This window comes from Tamandua tetradactyla, chromosome 12 (assembly GCF_023851605.1).
Source record: "Tamandua tetradactyla isolate mTamTet1 chromosome 12, mTamTet1.pri, whole genome shotgun sequence".
NCBI classification, from domain to species: Eukaryota; Metazoa; Chordata; class Mammalia; order Pilosa; family Myrmecophagidae; genus Tamandua; species Tamandua tetradactyla.
Genome location: NC_135338.1, coordinates 67,633,522 through 67,656,836, shown reverse-complemented (window position 1 = coordinate 67,656,836; position 23,315 = coordinate 67,633,522). Strand labels below are relative to the sequence as shown.

Here is a 23,315-nt window from a genome sequence, read left to right as displayed (position 1 = left end):
TGGTGAGGAAGGAATCCTTCAGCCCATGGAAAGCCCCAGGCTCGGTGGGGGCACTTATCAAATGCAACATATACTATATAAAATGTGGCCACAGGAAGCTCAAAGTCAACTTGCCAAGACCCTGGAGGATAGATGACAAAGAAAGGAAAGGGAAATCGTGGGGGCAGCTCAATTTCTGGGAAGCAGTTTAACCGGTATTTGGGGTTCAGTTCCTAGGATAGGGCAGTTACCCACATGTTCCACAGCATAATGGGGTGGGGGAGTTAGGAGCCCCAGTGCCTTTAAAAGCAGTCCTTGGGGGCAGGGTGAGAGTTGCCACAAAATAGAAACCAGCACTAGGCAGGCTTGCATCATGGGAACAGGAAGGGCTGTGTCAGCCCCATCTGACCAAGCCAGGACCAAGAGGACCAAACTGGCCTTTGTATCCTCCACAAATGAGCAAGAGACACTGGGTTCTGAGACAGAGATTCCTGCTCTTGCTCCCAACCACAGGAAGGCAGCTGGGCTCCAGGCAGACCATTGAGGCACAAGTAGGCCTGGCACCAAGAAGCCTGGTGGGTTCTGAATCTTTTCTGCCAATGCAGACACCTCTCAACATTAATCCTAGGATTGAAAGGGAAATATGGAGAGACTTCTCACATTTTCTGGAGGAGGGAAAGAACAATGTGCTATTCAGGCCATGTCTGGATAGTGGGTTCTTCTGATTAGCTCCCTTTAAAAGTATCCCTGATAAACTGGAGGCCATCAGAGGAAAGAACAGGATGTGCAAGGGACCCAAACCAGGACAAGCCAAAGTACAGTTGCATCACTAACTCTCCTTAAGTATCTGAAGTCTTGTTAATGCAGAAGAGGGAACAAGGTCCTTTTCTGTGGCCCCTCAGGGCAGAAAGGGCACTAAGGGGGAAATGCTCTGGAGAACCGTTAAAGGACAGAAGAGGCTATCCTTATACATGGTCAACTATTTGCCCCAGGAGGTGATGAGCAGAAGCCGAAGGACCACAACTGCAGATACTGCGAAGGAAACGTCTGCTGAAGGCACGAAGCTGTCATAGATCTCTGAGCACCCTTCCACCCATGTTGCCTTTCAAATGAACTGGAACACTATCTGAGGGGAAGGACTTTTTCTAAAAAAGTATTCAAAGCACGTGAAACCCACTTGCTCAATTTGGACATGTCTGCGATGCCGTCAGGAACATTGTGCCAAAGGGAATGAGAGCACAGGCAGATGGAGCAGCAGCTGGGGGGTTGGTGCCCTCTCTTCAATATTAAAGCTGAGCCTGCTCGTGTTGGTGTTGGTGTTTAGTATTGTTATTTAACTGCTCTTGTATTTATGCCTTCAGGATAGAGAAGAGGGCTCTGCCTCCCGGCAGTTCTGAGGCTTAGAACCTGAGAGCCCTACAGAAAAGACTCTTGGTGAGGTTGGGCCAGGAAAGGGACACAAATCTCTCAGAAAACTTTGGAAGAGGGAGTGATTTGGAGGGCAAGCTGCTCCCACATGTTACCTATGAAAGTCTGACCAGACACTCCCCAAACTCTGAATATCACAGAAATAGAGATCTGCTGGCCATAGCTGCAACACAACAGCCACTTTAAAGACTGGGCAGTGGCCCAGCTCCAGCCTTGGGCACATTCTGAGGATGTCACACCCTAAAGGACCAAAAAGTACGAGGGCTATTGCTGGAAATTTCTCTTGAAAGTAAATGTGGACATGGCCAACATGGCAAGCAAACTCACAGCCCTCCCTGTCTCTACGTAGCAGATGATTCCCAGGGGTGTAAACCTCCCTGGCAACGTGGGACGGAAATCCTAGAATGAGGTGGGACTCAGCACCAAGGGATTGAGAAAACTTTCTCAACTGAAAGGGAGTAGAGAGAAATGAGACAAAATATAGTGTCAGTGGCTAAGAGATTGCAAACAGAGTCGAGAGGTCATCCTGGAGGTTATTCTTATGCATTATAAGATAACCCCTTTTCTTAGTTTAAGGTGTATTAGAGAGGCTAGAGGGAAGAGCCTGAAACTGTAGAGCTGTGTTCCAGTAGCCATATTTCTTTAAGATGATTATATAACAATATAGCTTTTGCAAACAAAGTGACTGTATGATGGTGAAAACCTTGTTCTGATGCTCCTTTTATCGATGGTATGGACAGATGAGTAAAAAATATGGATTAAGGATAATTAAATAATAGGGTGAACAAAAGTTAAAATAAATTGAGTAGAGGGAAATACTAGTGGTCAATGACAGAAAGGGGTAAGGGATATGGTATGTATGAGTTTTTTCTTTTTTCTTTATATTTCTTTTTCTGGAGTGATATAAATGTTCTGAGAAATGACCATGGTTATGACTATACAACTATGTGATGATATTGTGAGCCACTGATTGCACATCAAGTATGGAATGTTCATACATTAAGAATGTTCATATTGTATGTTGATTGGTTTTATTAATAAAAATTTTTTAAAAAATGTGGGCATAGCATAGGTGAAGTATCCGATGATATGATAGGGTCCAAAATTCCTCATCTAGGGTCCGGAATCAAGGGCCAGCCCTGTTCTCTGATGCCACAGCACCAAGATCCACACACCTTGCTTGCCCCGCTGCCTCCACCAACTCAGATCAGCCAGAAGGGCTAAACACCAGACAAAGCAAGGAGAGCTGATCAGCAGGTGTATTGCGGGAGATGAGAGAGATGGCACCTTTATGAGTGCCTCCCATGGGCAGCTGCCTTTGCAGCCTGTTGGGGCTCAGAAGGAAGAGGGAATTCAGGGGGCTCCTCCAGCAAAGATGAGCTCCAGGGCCGCCTGGATGTCCCCCCCGGTGGCCTGTAGGGCCCGCAGGCTCAGCTCATCGTCCTGGATGCCCATGTCGCGCAGCTGCTGCAACTGGGGCTGCCACTGGCTCTGTGGAAAGACAGGGGACCAGGCAAGAAGCAGTTAGTTGGGATCCTAATGCTGGCTCGATCCTTTCGGGGGAAGAAAGGAAGATGGGATTCCTACAACAATGTTCCTGAACTTAGAGCCTGATGACTTCTAGAAAGGCTAAAAGATGGGCTAGAGGGTTAAGAGGATAAATAATTTTATAATTTAAAAAGGAAATTTTAGCCTCAGGATCAAAGAAGAAAGCACAAATTACTTAATGTCTAAATTCTATAAGAGTAAATTACCTTTTATTTCCCCACTATATGAGTGTCTTACAAATATATAAATACATACGAGGAGGAGGATAAATTTTAAAATGAGTTTTGGTTTTGAACATGTGTAGTAAAAAGTTTTACTCTCTTCCACTCCCATTCCACCCCCAGATAACCAATACTATCTGTTATTTGGTGAAATTTAAATACATATTTCTATATTTACCCTTTCTTCATAACCTTGTTCTATACTCTCTAGGGTTTTTTTTAATGGAATCAATCTATCTTGGAAATATTTCCATGCCAGTTCATACAGAGCTTTTGAATAACTGTATAATATTCTGTCTTGTGGATGGCCCGAAATTTAACATAACTGGGCTATTTCCAACCTTTTGCCATTAAGAACAACAGTGCAATGACTAAGGCTGTACAAATGTCATTTTCTACATCCAAGTATATCTCCAGGATTAATTCCTAGAAATAGGACTGCTAGGAATTCCACAGGTTTAAGGGACATCTGTATTTCATTTTCAGTGAATTATTTGTTCATATCCTTGGCCCATTTTTCTGTGAGATAATTGGTTTTAAATTTCTAGGGCCTCTACAAACCAGGGAGATTTGCCCGTTGTCTGATATTTGTTATAGAACTTGTTTTCCCGGTTTGTCCTTAACCTTTAGATTGTATTTGCTTTTTCATCTGGTTTGGTTTGCCAAGCAGAAATTTTCACTTTTAGAAACTCAAACTTGATTACTCTTTTATTTAATGGCTTCTGGATTTTGAGTTTCAGCTATGAAAGGGCTTCTCTATTATAAGGATGTAAGGAAATTCAACCACATTTTCTTCTAGTACTTCCATGGCTTCACTGATATCTAAACCATGAAGTTAAATTACTTTTTCTCTCTGTTTGAAGACTGCTTAGGAGGCTTTCTACAGTTTTCCCAGAGTGTTTCACATTTTAAAATATCATTATTTGGTATTTCATGGTCTTACAAGATTTAAGAAACACAGTCCTAGAAAATTACAGGGACAAACAAACCATTCCTTTGGCCTTAGAGTGCCTTCCATCTGGGTGCAAGTTTGAGGGCAGGGGAGAGTAACAAACCAATCTGGCAATCTCCAGAAATACTAAAAAGTCATTCATTCACTATTTATTCATTCAAACATTCACTGAGCATCTGCTAAATACCAGGTCAGGTGTGAGAAGCTAGGACCCCGAAAATTACCCAGCAAAGAAATACAACAAATCAGCTGAGCATAAGGCAGAGACCCTTTAACTTCAGCACATAACTGGGCTTGGGATGTCCCAGGTTGGGTGGGTGGCACTGAGGATAAGGGAATGGAAGATCAAAGACAGGAGAGAAGTGCATAGCTTAGAGAGGGAAACAGTGTGTTTGCAGGTGGGAAGGAGAAGGCAGTGGGGATGAAATGCAAATTCAGAGGCAGGCAGGCTGGGGTAAAAATAAGGCACACTTAAGACACCACACAAATCAAACTGGATTCATTTTACAGCCCAGGCAGGGCCACTGAAAACTCCTGAGTTGGAGAGCAATGACAGCAGGAATCTAGCTCAGGAAGGTGAAGGAATACAAAAGACAAGTTGTCTATATGTCCTGCCCTGTTCTCAACTCAGTCAGGAGGGCCACATAGGGTAATGAAAATAACACAGGCTGAACCCTGTCTGTAACACCTAATGGCTTCATGACACTGAGCAAGTTACAGGGATGACACTTACCTCACAGGCTTACTGTGAGGAGTAAAGGAAACACACATGAAGCAATCAGCTAGTGCATGAAGGCAAGAATACAACTCTGATTCCTTAGGTCTCCCACCCAGGTGCTAAGTACCTTTCCATGAAAGGTGGATAGTGTCATTCCCCATTAAAACCCTTCAATGGCTCCCCAGTGACTGTTAGATCAAGTCTACTCTCCTGAGCTAGGCATTCAAGGCACTGCACACTCAGGCTCCTATTCTCCTTTTCTCTGGCTTCTTAGGACCTTTTATTCTAGGACATTGCCTTCTAGTTTGCAGTTTTGAGTATGTCACATACATCTCCACATACTTGCTCAGAGAAGTAGCTACTTCTACCTGTAAACCAGCCCCATCCCCAAACACCCCCTACACTACTTGGCTATCCTTTTACCAATTCTTTGACAATAAGTTTAAATATCCCTTCCTTGGAAACATTTTTCCTGATCTTGCCCCTTACCTCCAGTCTGGACTGGGCTTCTCACCTTGCTGCTCCTTCTGTTCAGTAACTACCTGGTAACTTGCCAGTCTTCCCACCAGGCTGGGGGGCCTTAGAAGGCAGGCATGGGGCCTGGCTCACCAAAAGTCCTAGTGTCTGAAACTAGCCCTGGTATGTACATACCCAATGCTCAGTCAATGCTCACTGAATGAATGAATAACTCCTTGATCAAAACTGCCATAGTTATTTAAGCCAGGTTAGTGTTGTCAGACCATGGTCACTGGGTGCAAGAATGAAGGCCAGGGGGACAACTGCCCCTGCTGGGAGCTTTCCCACTGTCCCACTACCATGCCCCAGTTGTTTGTAGAACGAAGCACGCCAGGTGGGAAAGACCTCTCAAAGGCAGAAGAAACTTGCTATCCAATGTAAATAGGAAGCCACATGGAAAACGGGAAGTGGGGAAGACTGACCTGAAGGCTGGGCTGCCCAGAGGCCTGCAGGGCATGCTGTAGGGCTTGGCTGAAGAGATCGTTGGTGATGGGTGTCCCTGACTGGACACTGGAGGACAATGGTGAGGTCCCTGAGGAGTGGCCCTAGAGACAAATCAGTGGGCAGTGCCACCCTCAGTACCATCTCAATCTCAGCAGATGTCTACTGCTGAAACATTGCCCACAGGGCCCCTAGGGTGCCTAATTACTGCCTCCCAACAGGGGTCTGCCCATGAGACAACTACACAAAGGTATCTAAAAGCTCTCCATGTAGGCAGGAAAGGTTCCATTGTCTTCTGCTCCAGGGAAATGGAATCCAAGTCCCCTGATTCAGCATAGAACCCCAGCACTGAGAGAGATGGCCTTGGAAACTGGGTGTGACCTGTCACCAGGAATGCTTAAACAGGTGATGTCTGGTCCCTGTCAGGTATGTGGAAGGGCACATTATGTAAGGGGAGTCTTCTGAACTACTAGGAGGATCAATCAGGACTATGCTGAACCCTGGACTTCTCGGTACTAAAAGCAAATGGGAAAACACCCACCCCACCCCCTACAATAAGAAATCTCCACCAGTTCTCCAAGCTGAGTTCAGCTCAAACCAGACTTAGCACCAGGGTCAGCAAAGGCAGACCCAATCTCCTGCTGGGGAGCTTCTCTTTTGGGGGCCCAGCCTAGAACTTCCCAGCCTTCTCTCCATACCTGGGTGCCAGGAGTTGGCGTATGAGAGCTGCTCTCCGGAGTGCTGGCCAGGGCCAGGGCAGTAGCCAACTCGCTCTGGGTGATGGGCCGTGGCCCGGCAGCTCCACTGTAGCCCAGGGAGGCTGGGCGGGAGCTGGGTGTGCTGCTAGAGGGCGTGGACCTGGCACTCTAAAGAAGAGAGACACCAGAATTAGGGAGACAGCACTGTGTATTTCCCAGATGAACCTGACCCCATTTTCAGGAACTGTTCTTAGGAAGGAAGAGTTTCTCAGCCTCTAGGTCCAGAAAGGAATCCAGAAAAAAGGAATAGCATGACATGGGCTTGGCAACCAAAGGACCTGTGACCACCTCCCAGCCTTGGGGGTGCCGGGTCCAAGTTGGGGCACATCCCTGAAACCATCTCCTACAAACAGAAGGCAGCCAGACCACTCACGGGGTGAAAATCGTCCTCATCATCTGAGAGCCCTTCAAACAGGAAGCCACCTGGGGGAGGCAGAACAGATTTCAGAAGGAAGAACAGAGAGGCACAGGCACAGCTCCAAAATCTCAGCTCAAGTTACTCTCCAAATTCATATTTTCATTTCTCCCTTTGGAAAATTACAGGACAGATGCACTTCCTGACTCAAACCGAGAGTTCCCGAGGAACACCCTCTGCCAGCGCTATACATAGCTGCTGAGTAAAGTGCATCCCTGGGTGCTGCCGGCTCCTGAGAGGTCCACCTGACACTCTCCTGGGGCTTACCTGGCATATCCCGATAGGAGCTGGAGGGCATGCTCCGGGAAGAGGAGTCCGCCCCAGGCAGTGGGGTGCTGCCTGCCACCGAGTGCAAAACCAGGACAATGGCATTGACCAGGGCTGGGTGGGCAGGCACCAACCTGGGAGGGGTGGAAAGAAACCTAACAATGACCGAGAAGGAAAGAGCACTCTAAGCCATGGGGGAAGGGAAGAGCTCTGGATGCTCCCTTACAGCAATCTACCCACTGTGCCTGCCCTTAAATCCCTGTCTTCAGCAACTTCCTCCAGGAGGCATTGTCCTTTGGTTCCTGGGACCCACAGTAGATTCACCATTTCTCAGGGGCCCTGCCCCCAAAAGAGGCAAGAGGCACATGGCATGACAGGAAATGTATAGCCTGGGAGGCTCACGACTCAGTCACTGGTCTAGATTTTATTGCAACTTCATTGGACAATATGTAACAGGGTCCTTCTCTTCCCAGGGAGGGGCTCAGTTTATTTATTTGCAAAATAAGGAGATTAATCTCTACTGTCCTTTCCAGCTCTAAAATTTAAGGATCTATGTACTCTTTTAGAATCCTTCAAAGACTCCCTAATAGCTCTTGAATGAAATATAAACTGAGTCTGGCATGCAAAGCCCCTCCCTCAGACTTATCCAAACACTTCCTGCTTCATCCAAACACTCTCCACATGTTCCCTGACCTTGGGATCTATCGTCCCCCAAGTAGCCCTTGCTCTTTCTCACTTCCACACTGTCTTAACATATTTAGGCGACAGACTAAGAAGGGGCTCCAAGAGCTGAATCAAGGGCAACAAATAAAGTTCTGGCTCAACAGAGATGCCCTTTGATAAGATGGTTAAACTTACGTATCAAGCATGCTGGGATCAGCGAACACAGAGAAAAGGTCCTTGTCTTGAAGAACCCCTGAAAGAGAAGACGGCTCACCTCAGAAAATGAAAATCTGGCCAGATCCAGGAAGGAGAAGAGGTTTCAGGCCTCAGAGCCACAGGCTCAACAGGGACATAGGCTTAAAAATCAGCCCTCACAAGGAGGGGAGGAAAACAAGCATCAAGCAACACAACATTAAGTACCACCTTCCACCTTGTTACTGCATCCTGTCCTGCTGGGAATCTTTCCCTGCTCTCCTCTGCCCCCTGCACTTAAGATACATATTGAGTTCCTACCACTCACAGTCTCTTCTTCCCTTAACCATCAAGGGTTGCAGGAAATGTTCTTTGATTGCTGTGGTTTGGGCTAACTGTTGCCCTCATCTGGCATTCTCATACCTCATTTATGAGGTTAGGCCACAGTATCTCCACGGGCCTGAGAGCTCTTGAAGAACTGGGTCTATTTACCACATCTTGGTTATACCCCTTCTCCCCACAAAACCAGTGATTTTTCAATAGAGGGCCAAAGTCTCTGCAGGATAAATGCCTTCTCCTGATTTGTCCTTCTGCAACAACTTCTACTTCCTCAAGTTCAGTCCTGTACTTACCAAGAGCAATGGGGTCACTGCTGAGGCCTGGGGTGGCCACAATGATCTGATCAAGAGATTCCTTATTGCTGAGCATCTTAAAGACCTGCAGGAGAAATGAGGGGCGTCTGCATTCCAACCACACACTCAGCAAGTATCCACATTCCCCTTAACTATGTCCTTTAAGTGCCTGCATCTGTACCACTGCAATGGAAAAACAGCCTCACAAAACAGATGAGCCTCTTTATTTCTCTGAGATCATGGCTTACTGGAGAAGAAACAATTAAAAAAATCAAGACCACAATAAACCTTCAATCGCTGTGGTCCTTTCCCCAACCAATAGTTCTAATGCTTCCAAAATAAAAGCTTTCATGACAAGCCCAAAACAAGGGTTTTTCAAGGCCCCCAAAATCTTTTTCAATCACACATGATTATCATTTCGTATTTATATAGACTGAGAATTCTACGGCTGTATTAATTTTGCATGCCAACTCTCCTATAAAAAGGCATTACCCTATTTCCTCAGCGAGGAAATCCAGGTAAGGGGTGGTGGACAGGAAGTTCAGCCAGAGCTGAGGTCCAGAGAAACAATATCTGGATCCTTTGACTGTAACCATATTCATTCCCTGAGGTCACCAGCAGAAGAGGTTGTATCATTATCATTAGAGGGAGTCAACAGGCCTGATCGAGGCAGCCTCTTTGGGAAAGACAGGACTCTACTGAGGCCCACAGACATGGCAAAAACTCCCTGAGGAACTCATGGTTGCCATGGCAACAGCCTTCCTGCTCCCACTCTCCACCACTTGCCAGCATTCACACCCTCTCCTGCAGTCCTGGTGAGAGAGTCTCAGGCTGGGGGCCACTGCACCCACTCACCGCCTCTCTGTAGGAAGAGCTGCTGTGCAGGGCAGTGTGCAGTACCCGGAACTCCCTCAGGGCAGCCACTCTGTCCACAGGTTCTGGGGACAAGACACTCACGTTACTCTGGCCCTGCCACAGACACAATGGCAACATCACTTAAGCACGTGCCCGGGTATAGCCTGGGCCCAGGATTCCCTTCCCTCATCACCCCACTGAGAATGTGAGGACCTGTTCGGAAAAAACCCATTTATGCCACAGATGTGAAAACTGTACTCTTTTAAAAGAATCTTTAGTAGATAAAACAAACTCAAATTCAAATTCTAAATGAGGGAGATACTACCACCCAAAAGAAAATAATGTGATTTCCCACCGCAGGAATTCTAGATTTCAAAGAATGGAAATGGAGGGAGGTATAATCAACTCAGGAGCTGCTAATGCAGGGATTTAAAATAAGTGCTGCGGGGCGGACCACAGTGGTTCAACAGGCAGAGTTCTCGCCTGCTGTGCCAGAGACCCGGGTTTGATTCCCAGCGCTTGCCCATGCAAAAACTAGAAATTAAAAAAAATTAAGTGCTGCAAACCATCCTATCAATATGGAGCCACGTTGACACAGTTATGTTGAGAGAAACAGGACAAAGGTAAAAAGGGCACTCAGGGAAGTGAGAGGATCGTGGGTAAATGTTTTCTCTTTCAGGATTCTGTAATACTGTCTTGAATTTACAAGAAATTTCAAAATGAACCAAGAAAATTTACTGTAGTTCTAAGCCTCTTAACAAACTTTCATTCCATGCTCAAAAACAAATATTCCACTCAGGCTCAAAACTCCTTTTCAACCCCCAGAACAGCTATTACTCATATACGGAAAAGTTTAGCAGTTGTCTTAGTATTCCTTGGTTACCTTACTATTTAGGACATGAGCCCATTTCATAGGTAAAGAACTTTGGGTAATGAAAGCAGGAGCAGGTGGGCAGGTTTCCCTGGACATACTTTTTAATGCGTGCTTCTCATCACCTAGTTCCACTCCTTGTGACCACATAGGCTGTGCGCTGCCATAACTCCAAGGACACTCCTGAGGTTACTCAGTGTGGCGGCCATGCCCTTACCTACAGTCCTAATTATGATGACTGTCTCTTTTGAAAAACCTCATCTTAAGTAAACTACCTCATTTGTTCATTTAAAAACACATGTATTGAGCATTTATTCCATGTCTGGCTTTGGGTGAAGCACAGGATGCAAAGAATAAAAGCCCCGGACACCAAGGAACTCTTAGGACAGTAGGAGAAAAGACACTAGAACACACACACAAAGACATGACTTCAGTATACCACGGAGGACCTGAGCAGAGATGTGGACCCCAGGGGCAGGGAGCACAAAGGCAGGCAAGCCTCCCAGAAAGAGAGGAGGTCCCACAGCAGACCGTGTGAGTGAGTATTTAAGGCAGAGCAGATGTCTACTGGCAGGTGAAGGCATTTCAAGCCTAAGCAAGAACATGTGCTAAGGCGTGGAAGAATAAAAGAATGTGGTGCTTTGAAGAAGCAGCAAGTTGTTTTCTGTGGCTGGAGGTTGGGATGCACAGCCCTGTTCAAAGAGCATGTGGAGGTGAGATCCTGAGGGGATTTGTAATCTGCCATGGAGAACCACCAAAGGAGTCCAGGTGGGAAGAGAAGGACTGATCTACTGGGAGATCAAGAAAATTGCTTTCTTTTGGAATAATACTCAGGGATAAAGTATCTCAAATATCTTCACAAAAAAGTTTATTTTCAAATCTAAAAGTTCATTTACACCTCCCAATAAAAAACCCATTCATGTAAAAAATAAATCTCTAGACAAAAGGGGAAGGGAAAAGACTCTTGACACCACTCTTTCTTTAGAACTGAGAGGCAGCCAGTCCAGTGGAGAAAATATGGGCTCATGAGCCAAGTTAACCTGGTTCCATCCCAGCTCTTGTATTCATTTTTTAAATAGATGATCTGAAATAAATGCTTTTCTAACCCTCTTTTCATCCTTAAATTGCTAATGCTCTTATTACCAACCATTCAGTTCCCCTGTATTGATTAGATGATGTATCAAAGGAAAGGAAATCTGGTTCACAGAAGAAACAAATGTTACTTTCATTCTGCCAGTGCCCTCCAATCAAAGACCACAAGGGCACACCTGTAGTTAAATGAGTTGTTTATACCACTCATTACGGACAGGGAGAATACACACAGCAGAGAAGAGTATGGCATTTCAATAAGAGAATGTCAGTAGAACTTATTATAAGATTTGGGCTTTGGTTGTATGGTTTGGGGGGAAGTTTAAGGAAACAGATTTTGCTCTGGATTGGATGCTTCCAGGAAGCCCAAGTGCTTTTATAATTAGGTATCTTAATAAATCTTACCTAGAAGGAGAGAAAACTAGAGCAAGGCTAAAGCTGTAATTGGTAAAGCAGCAGCAGTCACTCATATTAGCCAAGACAGAAGGCTAGTTGGACATTCTTGTGGTTTGAACAATGGTTCAGGGCTTTTGCCTGTGTTCAGACATGAAAGGGATCTTGTTTTTGTCTTGATCCATCATACTCTCAGAGTGAGTGACCCCGCCGCAGGTTGATGATCTGTGAAATTGTTAATGTTCAAGAGTAGAACACCAAGGCCTACCTAATTGTCAGGCCAACACCCAGACACTAGGGACTGCTTTTCTTTCTCAATTCCCATCAGTGTTCAAAAGTTGTTTTTGCCTGTTTTTGTTTAAAATTGAAAAGAGGGTAAACTTCAAGTGGATAACTAGTCAGAGTAATCATGAACATTATAAAAATATGCCAAACTTCCAAGGTAATCTCATTTATATAGCTTACTTTTATCCTTGGGTAGCCTTTTAAAGCACAAATTATAAGCAGCACCTTGTACTGGTAAACCAAACATAGGCACTGGGAGCCCTGTATATTTTCTCCAAGAGCTACATTAATACTGTTTGCATATTTTCAAGCTTCAGGAAAATAAACTACTAATACAGCAGGAGTCAGTTAACTAAAGAAAGGTAATTTATAGGAAGAAATGGTAACATGAGAATAGACTACAGCACAAGAGGAGTGCAAGAAGTTTCCTGCTCTTTTCTAATGTGACCAATAACAGAAGAATACAAAATTCACTAAGAAATAAGCTCTTAACCTAAAAGAGTTTAAAATAAACACATGCTCCCCACCACATTAGAAAACACTGGGTAAGGAACTTAGAAAGTAGAAAAGCAAATCCCTTCCCATTAGTAGTTGTGGCAGCAAGATCAAAATTGGGTTGCTTATCAAGTCATCTAATCCAATAAAGACATCCCTTATAACCACCTCAGTAAATCACCCTTTGCACTACCCAAGCCTGTGCCCAAAGAACATACAAACTTTTCCCTTGCAGATACTATAGAAATTCTGCCTATCTGACTAGGGCAAGTCCCTTACTCACCTGGTTTCTGATCAGGCTCGGGCCAGGACTTGCGCAGAACATGGACAGTTGAACCGGGTTGGATGCCATAGAAGTCAAGGGTCTGGTCATCTTTTAGTTTTCGGCCACAGTAGATCAGATCTAAAAAAGGAACAGTCCATTTATATTTTGTTCCTGAAAACAATTTAGACAGTTGGTTTCTATCCTCTGAGAACATCATCTTGATTGGACAAAGAGCTAGAGAATGATAAATGCTTTTAAAAAAAGTACTTTATATATTTAATAAATACATCTAACAATAATTGTTACAAAGTACAAACACATAAAATGCAGTTATACAGAATCTGTCTAAAGCAAAGAGCCCTAGAATTAACATTATAGAGAATAAATGGAAAAGCACAACAGAAAAGGATTAACCCAATCCCCTGAATGACTGGAATTATAAATTAGCCATTATAAATTACCGCAAATACCTTCTTGCCTGGAATGCCCTTTCCATTTCCATTTTCTTTTATACCTTTTCACTAACCAACCAAAAAAAAAATCCCCTTAATCTTCTCTTTAAGACCTATCTCAAATGCCATATACCAGAGGGCTCCCCCTGACCAATTCCTTCTTCCCTAGCCCACCCCAAACTTCTGCTCTCCCAGAGAAAGAATTCAGCAATGTCAGAGTTAAGGAATTTTGTGATAAAATAGCTGAGTATAATACATGATTGAAATAACAACCAACAGTTTTATTGTTAAATCTGTATTTCTATTTGCCCAACACTTACTTTCCTGAAGTGTTAACATTATGAGGCAACAAATCCCAAACCCTTTATTTTACTTTACTCTTATAATTCCCAAACATACTCCCCCAAAATATACCAGAGCAGAAGCCCATCTCTAGTCTGTAGAGACTCACCAATCAGCTCTGGGTCTGGAACAGACTCCTGGAGTTTACCAGCAATGAGCTGCTTCAGAAATGAAATACTATAGCCCCCCAGTGAATATTCTCCCAGCTCTGTCTCTGGCAACCGAAGAATGGACTTTGGGGCAAGTGGCTGGTCAGCCAATTTCACCGCTAGGTGCCAGTCTGAGAGAGACATCCTCTCTCTTTCGCGCTCTCTCTTTTTCCCTGTAAAAGAACAAAGCCTCAGTGGCTGTACAGCAGCTCACCATCCTATTCCACCCTAACCCTACCAAGGGACTGAATGAGAGATAATTCAGTTTAACAGTGAGAAAAATACAGGATTTAGTGTCAAGAGTCCAGAACTTGAGTCTAGGGTCCTCTCTTATCCTCTGATGAAGGGCAAGGAACTACAGCTGACGAGGCCTCAGTTTCTTCATCTTTAAAGTGGACATACAAATACCATCCAACCTAACCCGAATGTTGTGAGGTTCAAATGGCACCAAACAAACCTCTTTCTTCTGACACTCCTTCTTTCAGATTTTCTCTACCTACTCTTGTCTGAACTATTACAACAGCTTTATAACACGTTTCCTGCCTCTTGCTTCTACCCTATCAAACAACCACGCTGCCACCCAACTCATTTTAAATAGCACAGATTTGACTGAGTCACTCCTCTGTTTAGAACACTTTCAATGGCTCCAATCCATCTCTGAATAAATCTAAACTCCACAACTTCACCTTGTTAAGACCTTGAACAAACGCTTCTTAAAAGTCATCTTTTAATGCTTCCTCTTCTCTGGTAGGGAAGAAGAAAGAAAAGGCTGAGTGACTTGCCAGCAGATACTAAGGCATCTTCAAATAATCTTCCACCTTGCTATGACAAGAGAAGATAAAGGTCCTTTTTATATACCATATCTCACTTAATCCTCACAGTTGTTCCCTGAGGCAGACACCGTCATCTACATTGTACAGATGAGGGTACAGAAACTCAGAAAGGCAGAGTCACTGGCCTAATGTCACAGCTAGCTAGTAGTGGGGCAGAGACACTATTTCTTTGGTGGCGACCCCACCGCTCCTGTGGGTCCTGCTAACTAGTCCACTCGCGTCGAGCCCGCGCGACCCGGGGCCCAGCGCCCTCACCCGTCCCGCGGAAGGAACCCGGCCGCGGAGCCGCCGGTGTAAACACTCACTCTGGCCCTCTTGCCGGAAACCGGAAGCTCCGCGCAGCATGCTGGGAGATGCAGTTCCGGCTGCCGCCCCCGCCCCCTATAAATAGCCGACCTGCTGGCGCCCCTACTTGAGGAGTTTCCGATTCTCGGAAGGACGTAGGTCGTGGGCGGTTCGAAATCTCTGGCGCGAAGGCTTCTCCGTGCTTTTGTTCGAGACCCTCCTGTTTTTTGTTGGTCTTTCCGGGTGTGAGTGGCAAGAGGGAAACCTGGTGCGAGTTTTTAAAAAAGATAAAAAGCCCTGTAATTCTCAGAAGCAAAGAAAGCCTGTCGATTATGTTGAGATGTTACAGCGCCCGGGAGTGATACCGCCGGTTGGCCGGCCCTGGGCGGGATCACGGACCCCGGATCTCCCGCTGCCCTGGCTTTCCGCTTCGAGAGCGCGCTTTCCCAAGTGGCTTTTTCAGACACCCCCAGCGGTTCCCCTTAAGGTGAAAACGGCTGCCCTCCGGGTGAAGCCAGCCTCTTTGTTTTCCTCGCCATTGATTTATCCTGGCGATTCTGGATATGGGGACACACCAGAAACCAAAGGACCTCTCACAAGTTGGGTCGAGGGGAGTTACCAGGTCAAGTTCCTGATATGCCCCCAGCATGCAGCGGTGGGGTTTGTATTAGTCATCGTTAGAATCAGTTTGGGGAAGGGGATTTCCACTGAATGCTCATAGAGAAACTACATATTTTAGGCCATTGAAGAAGTTCTGCACGATTAAAATTGGGTTGTGTTTGTGCAAAAGTTAGGATGAGCTAAATATTGAAGAGGGGCTATTTCTGGTTAGGCTGTGTTCAATGAATTATTTCAAGGACTAAAGGGAAGTAAAAAAATAAAGCGGTGAGAATGAAGAAGTAATTAAGTTGATCATAGTAGCTAAAGGCCGATCCTGTGCGCACAAACGTAAAAGTTTAACTCTCAGACATTCCAAATGTACAGTCTGGGACCAGGACAACTACAGGATAGCTTGATTGAGGAGAGCAGGCAGACTGCGGAGGTGGGGAGTGGGGTACCTAACGTTGGAGACAGCTCACCCCTCAAGTTATAAGAGAGAATTTCACAAACTCTGTCACTGCAGCTGTCTTCAGGCTGAAGCTCAGGTCCCTCCCCACCCCGGTTACTCTTATACTGGCCTTTCTCCAGGAATACCTGCTTCCACCCCACTTCCTCAACCTTACTCTTTTTTAGACATACCCACTCTTTCAGAAAGCCTATCTGACCATCTGTAGGCTCCTATCTACTAAGCTCTTTGCATCTGAACTGCATAATTTAGTGTTCATTAAACTTTTGTTCCACGCTGTGCAGTAACTGCCTACAGGAAAAAGGCAGGAACCCTGTCTTCATTTTGCTTTCCTCAAAGTGGAGTTGAATATATAGGTGCTTATGAATTTCTTGTTTTGATTACTTTCATTATAAGCTCCATGAGGGAAGGTACTATGTCTATTTTTGTCTTCTGCTTTTATCGTCAGCAAAATGGTCAGTTCCTGGTGTATAAGTGAGCAATTAAATGAGTAATTCAAGTCAAAGCTATCTACCAAATGTGCTGCCTACTGTAGCCTGTTGCTCCTGGAAGAAGTAAGCCTATTCAGAAATACTGTAATAATTAAATGAACAAATGAATAATAACCCAGGACCGAACTGGCTCTTTGGGAACCAAGTTACCAAATTGGTGTGCCAAATTGGTGTGCTCAAAATTGAGGATCAAATCCTAGAAAAATTAGAAGCCTGGACATAAGACAAAATGGATGACAAGATGTAAGTAATGAGAAGAAGGACAGTACCTGAGTCCAGTCTCATCAGCAAGTGATATCTCATCATCTTTCTCAAAGAGAGTGGTAGACAATTATTCGTTAAACCATCAAAAGATTATTTAGCCCAGTCAGTAACTATTGGATAAGTTACAGGAATGTGCATTTGCATTTGAAAAATACCCTTTTTTTAAGTTTATAAAAGTAAAATGGGTATCTCTTGCTCTGGCAAATGAAGCTAATCTGTAAAATACTCCTATTAACAGCTACAAATGTTAGATAAAATAATATACATTTTAAAAATCACGTAACTGTGGTCACAGAAACAGAAAATCTTCAGATGCCAGAAATGAAGGAGGAAATAAAAATGCGGCAGTGAGCTTGAGAGATGATGTGCACCCCTCCAAGAGATTCGTGGTCTGGAAACCTTGTTTGGGGGGCTTTTAACACCAAAGCATTGGGCCTCATAGAGGTTGAAACTGAGAGCTCTGCATAATGTTGAAACTTTAAAACTCTACCTACAGTAAAAGAACAGACAAAAATAAAGTCATGTATTAGCATTAAGAGAAGATAAATTCTCTCTGGCTCTGTGGGAAAGGCAATTGAATGGGTGTCTGATGTGTGAAAGAATAACAGTCTTCCCTGCAAATCTGAAAACTCAGTCCTGTGCTTTTTGCAAGTTTAGGATCAAAATTTCCAAGATTGTCCAGGAACCTTCAAAACTGTAAAACAAATATAAATTCTCTTTGGAGCAACACTACCAAAACCCACACCATGCAATGGGGAAAAAAAGAAAGCCAAACTGAAAACGACTTTGCAAAGACAGTTAGCATATATTCACAATAATAATCCATTATTTGAGTCAGCAGAACGAACAGAAGAGTCACTCATCAACAACATCAGATATTAGAAAATCGAAAAGGAAATGAAAGAAACATGATAACATTTATTAAAGACATTTAAGAAGATGTCAAACCTTTAAGAGAAAATAAGACATGTGGTAAAAAAAGGCATATTTGAAAAGAAATTCTAGAAATAAAAAGTATTATCACTGAAATTAAAAATTCAACAGATATGGATCCTTGTCAAAAATGTATATTGGGTTGCAAGATGGCAGAATGAAAAAATCCAGGGTCCCGCCTTCCCCACATCAACATTGTAGAACAAGAAAAAACTGGCAAAACCAACCTTCTCAGAGCCCTAGAAAAATAGTCAAAGGGTTGCAGTAACAAGGGTAGTGCCAAATCAAGAAGAAAGCAACTTAAAAACTATAGGAAAACCTCACAGTGCTTTTTTTTGGTCTTTCCCCAAACCTTCCCTGATTTAACACATGGCCAGTCTACATTCCCAGTGTGGATTCCTAGTCCCAGTTCCCGAGGGAGTTGAGTGACCCTTATGTGCACGTTGGACTGCCTGTATGTGGTTCAGACCAATCCATCAAGTGGCGGCCTGAAGAACTGCCCCAGGATACTCCTATCTTACCAGTCCCTGAACTTGTTTTGGACATAGAAGTGACTGATGGGGCCACCATAGGACAACAAACCACAGCTGCCTGGGGCAATGGATTACAGGTTGAGGCATACAGTAGCACCCAGGATCAGGTGAAAAGGCTACAGATTTCCTCAAGATGAGTGGCCTTGTATTTGGGGAAATTTATACCACCACACCAACAATACAGGGCAAGGTGCATGCTGAGAAAAGACCCGAGAGGACTCCAGGCAGTCCTTTAGGTTTGCTGTAAGGGATTCTGTATGCTGAAGGAGAGCACCAGCATAGTCACTTTACAAAAACTGGGAAAGATGGGATTTTTTTTTCTTTATATTTTGTTATTAGCTCCTGGCATTCAAGGAAATCTCTCTTTTAACAGTAGCTGAATATAAGATGCAGTATTCTAACTCACTCTATGAAGTCAGTCTCACTCTAATACCAAAGCCATATTAAGATACACACACAAAAAAAAGTAAATTAGAGACCAGTATCCCTCATGAGTGTTGATGTAAATATTCTTAAAAGTTGCTAGCAAAGCAAATCCAACAGCACATTAAAAGATTATATCCCATGACCAAATGGGATTTATCCTAGAAATGCAAAGGTGATTCAATATGAAAAATATCAATCAACAATGTAGCACATTAATGCAATGAAGGAAACAAAAACATATGATCATCCCAATTGATGCAGAAAAGTCATTTGACAGAATCACCCACATTTTCTTGATTAAAAATATATAAAACTGAGAAAACTAAGAACAGATGGGAAACTCCTCAACATTATAAAGGGCATATATGAAAAAACACAGAGCTAACATCATACTCAATAGTGAAAGACAAACAGAACAAGGATGCATGTCACCACTACTATTCAACATTGTATTGGAGGTTCTGGCCAGAGCAATTAGGCAAGAAAAGGTCTCCAAATTGTAAAGGAAGATGTAAAACCATTCTTATTTGCAGATGACATGATCTCATATATTAAAAATCCTTAAGAATCTACAGGAAAACTGTGAGAGCTAATTAGTGAATTCAGCAAAACGATGGATTATAAGATCAACACACCCAAATCAGCATTTGGGTATTTCTATGCCAGCAATGAACAGTGTGAAAAGCTTATCAAGAAAAAAAATCCCTTTACAACTAAAAGAATAAAATACCTAGGAATAAATTTAACAAAGGATGTTAAGGACAAAGGACTTGTACTTGGAAAACTATAAATCATTGCTAAAATAAATTAAAGAAGACCTAAATAAATTGAAAGATATTCCATATTTATGGGTCAGAAGGCAATATTATTATTAAGATATCAATACTATCCAAAGCAATTTACAGATTCAATACAATCCCAATCAGAAATCCAACAGTTTTGTTTGCAGAAATGGAAAAGGTAATTATCAAATTGACATGGAAGGATAAGGGGCCCTGAATAGCTATAGCGTGTGCCATCCAAAAAAAGAACAAAGTTGAAGGATTCACACTTCTGATTTCAAAACTTACTACAAAACTACAGTAATCAAAAATGTGATACTGACAAGCTATAGAGCTAACAGAGAGAGCAGATGTAGGTGCTTGGAGAGCAGTTGCTTCAGAGAATAGAAACACAGATGTTTGGAGATGCTTGGAGCTCAGAAGATGTCACCATGCGATGTTAAACAAATCAGAACCTGGAGAGAGCCAAGGGAAGCCAAAAGATGAAAGCCAGCCCCAGAGAAGCAATGTGAGGAACCTTCACACAGACAGAGACTGAAAGCAACAGAGCCCAGGAGCAAAGGACTAGCAGATGCCAGCTGCGTAACTACCCAGCTAACAGAGGTGTTCCAACTGTGCGGGTTTGAATGTGTGGTGGACCCCAGAAAAGCCATGTACTTTACCATGTACTTTCATCCTCATTCAATACTGCTGTCTGGGAGCTTTTTGATTGTTCCCATGGAGATGTGACCGACTCGATTATGGGTGGTAACTTTTGATTAGATGGCTTCCAGGGAATTGTGACTCCATCCTTTCCAGTTGTGTCTTGATTAGTTTACTGGAATCCTTTAAAAAGAGGAAGCATTTTGGAGAGAGCCCCTTTTAGAGCCACCAGAAGCAACAGAGCCATGAGAACCACGAGAGCCCTCATAGCCAGAGACCTTTCGAGATGAGGAAGGAGGACGCCACTGGGGGAACTTCATGAAGCAGGAAGCCTGGAGAGAAAGCTAGCAGAAGACACCATGTTTGCCATGTGCCTTTCCAGTTGAGAGAGAAACTCCCAACTTCATTGACCTTTCTTGAGTAACGGTAACCTCTTGTTGGTGCCTCAATTTGGACATTTTTGTATACTTGCTTTAATTCCAACATTTTCATGACCTTACAACTGTAAACTTGCAACTTATTAAATTCCCCTTTTTAAAAACCATTCCTTTTCTGGTGTATTGCATTCTAGCAGCTAGCGAACTTGAACACAAACCAATAGGCCTTTCTTTTTTTTTTTTTTTCCTTAAATATTTTTATTGTCAAACCTTAACAAACATAAAAACATATTTGATGTACAAATATTCTATTCTGCTGTACAATCAGTAGCTCACAATATTATCACATAGTTGTGTGTTCATCACCATGATCTTTTTTTTTAAACATTTGCATCTCTCCAGCAAAAGAAAGAAAAAAGAAAAAACTCATACATACCATAAGCCTTACCTCTCCCTCTCATTGATCATTAGTATTTCAATCTACTCAATTTATTTTAACCTTTGTTCCCCCTATTATTTGTTTATTTTTAATCCATATTTCTTTACTCATCTGTCCATACCATAGATAAAAGGAGCATCAGACAGAAGGTTTTCACAATCACACAGTCACACTGTAAAAGTATATCATTATACAATCATCTTCAAGAAACATGGCTACTGGAACACAGCCCTGCAGTTTCAAGTACTTCCCTCTAGCTACTCCAATACACCATAATCTAAAAAGGGGATATCTATATAATGCATAAGGATAACCTATTGACTTTGTTTGAAATCTCTCAGCCACTGACACTTTATTTTGTCTCATTTTTCTCTTTGCCCTTTCGGTCGAGAAGGTTTTCTCAATCCCTTGATGCTGAGTCCCAGCTTATCCCAGGATTTCTCTCCCTCATTTCCAGGGAGGTTTACACCCCTCGGAGTCATGTCCCACGTAGAGGGGGAGGGCAGTGAGTTCACTTACTGTGTCGGCTTAGAGAGAGAGGCCACATCTGAGCAACAAAACAGGTTCTCTGGGAGGTGATTCTTAGGCCTAATTTTAAGTAGACTTATCCTATCCTTTGCAGGGATAAATTTCATAGGGGTGAGCCCCAAGATCAAGGGCTTGGCAATCAGCCTTTCTTCAGTGAAGGGAACTTTATCAAGAGTTTTTGAGCATCTCAGAAAATCACAACACTGATAGCAGCCTCTCTACCCCAGTAGACAGACCTAAAACAGTCTCCTTAAGCCCCCTGTAACTGTGTCTTTGTAACGCTTTTCCACATAGTGTGAGCGCCTGACCACTTTATGTCTGCTGGCGGAATTGTGGCTGTGCATTAATGTATCGAGGCATGTATTTTTATTGAAATTATTATTTTTATTTCTTTATATATTAGTTGGGGCGTGATGGTTTTTTAAGTTATATGTGTAGGTAAATTTGAGGTGCACAGAACTCGGGGGTTTCTGAGGCCCGTCCAGGGGTCTCCAGGGTCAAACCTCCCCTCCTAACGGGCTCAGTCATGGTAGTGGTTGTCGCTGTGTTGATGTTGCTGGGCAGCAGAGCCCCAGCGCCCAGCGAGGCAGGGTGCCAAAGGGCTGATCGCCCTGTTTTGCTCTCAGACCTGCTCTTGCTGGAGGATGCCAGGTACTCTTCAGAACGTCCCTGATGACGCAGGTGAAGGGCACGTTTCATTAAATCACGTTTCATTAAATCTCAGCCCTTGGAGACACGTCTTTTTAATATCCTGTGTTGGGAAATAGGACGTGCGCATAGAGCACACACAGTTGTTTGAGTTGGCACGAACTAGTTGCTTTCTTTCATGGAACACCATTTTTACCTGAAAGAACACCAACAACTCTGGTTATTAAAAAATAATGGTCATTCAGACTTGGCAGAGAGTTTCTCAGAAATGAGTGAAATGAGCTTTTCATTTCAAAGAAAATTGACAGCATTTGTTGCCCATGTTAAAATGTGAACTTTCAAGGCGAAATTAGTATTTGGGTAATACCACCATGAGCTTGACAGCCTCCCAAGATTTTTTTTTTTCTGAAAAAAACATTCTTTTTTTTATCATTCCGTTCTACATGTATAATGAGTAATTCACAACATCATCGCATAGTTGCATATTCATCATCATGATCATTTCTTAGAACATTTGCATCAATTCAGAAAAAGAAATAAAGACAACAGAAAAAAAAAATTCATACATACCATACCCTGCCCTTTCATTGATCACTACATTTCAAACTAAATTTATTTTAACATTTGTTCCCCCTATTATTTATTTTTATTCCATATGTTCTACTCATCTGTTGGCAAGGTAGATAAAAGGAGCTTCAGACACAAGGTTTTCACAATCACACAGTCACATTGTGAAAGCTTTATTATTCAATCATCCTCAAGAAACATGGCTACTGGAACACAGCTCTACTCTTTCAGGCCTCTCCATTACATCTTTTTTTTTTTTATTAATTTTTTTATTAATCAAAAAAAAGAAAAGAAATTAACACAACATTTAGAAATCATTCCATTCTACAAATGCACTCAGTAATTCTTAGTATCATCACATAGATGTATGATCATCATTTCTTAGTACATTTGCATCGATTTAGGAAAAGAACTAGCAAAACAGCAGAAAAAGTTATAGAATGTTAATATAGAGAAGAGAATTAAAATAATAATACTAATAATATATATATATAAAAAGGAAAAAGAAAAAAAACAAAAACAAAAGATACAAACACACAAACAAACAAACAAAAAACCATATTTCAGGTGCAGCT

The 23,315-nt window shown here is 43.0% G+C and overlaps 1 protein-coding gene across 2 annotated transcripts; it reads right to left on the bottom strand.

Moving 5' to 3' along the window:
- Positions 1 to 2,415: 2,415 nt before the first annotated feature.
- On the bottom strand, positions 2,416 to 15,139 carry UBL7 (ubiquitin like 7). Of its 2 annotated transcripts, none has more exons than XM_077123795.1 (11): positions 15,065 to 15,139; positions 13,887 to 14,099; positions 13,002 to 13,121; positions 9,586 to 9,668; positions 8,731 to 8,815; positions 8,102 to 8,159; positions 7,244 to 7,377; positions 6,935 to 6,984; positions 6,502 to 6,669; positions 5,785 to 5,907; positions 2,416 to 2,898 (listed from the first exon to the last, which is right to left on the bottom strand). In XM_077123795.1, the coding sequence occupies exons 1-11, from the start codon at positions 15,102 to 15,104 to the stop codon at positions 2,761 to 2,763; spliced, it is 1,212 nt and encodes a 403-aa protein (XP_076979910.1). In that variant the 5' UTR covers positions 15,105 to 15,139; the 3' UTR covers positions 2,416 to 2,760. The 2 variants fall into 2 exon arrangements, with proteins under 2 accessions (XP_076979910.1, XP_076979911.1); XM_077123796.1 differs by having other exon boundaries at positions 15,015 to 15,103.
- Positions 15,140 to 23,315: the final 8,176 nt, after the last annotated feature.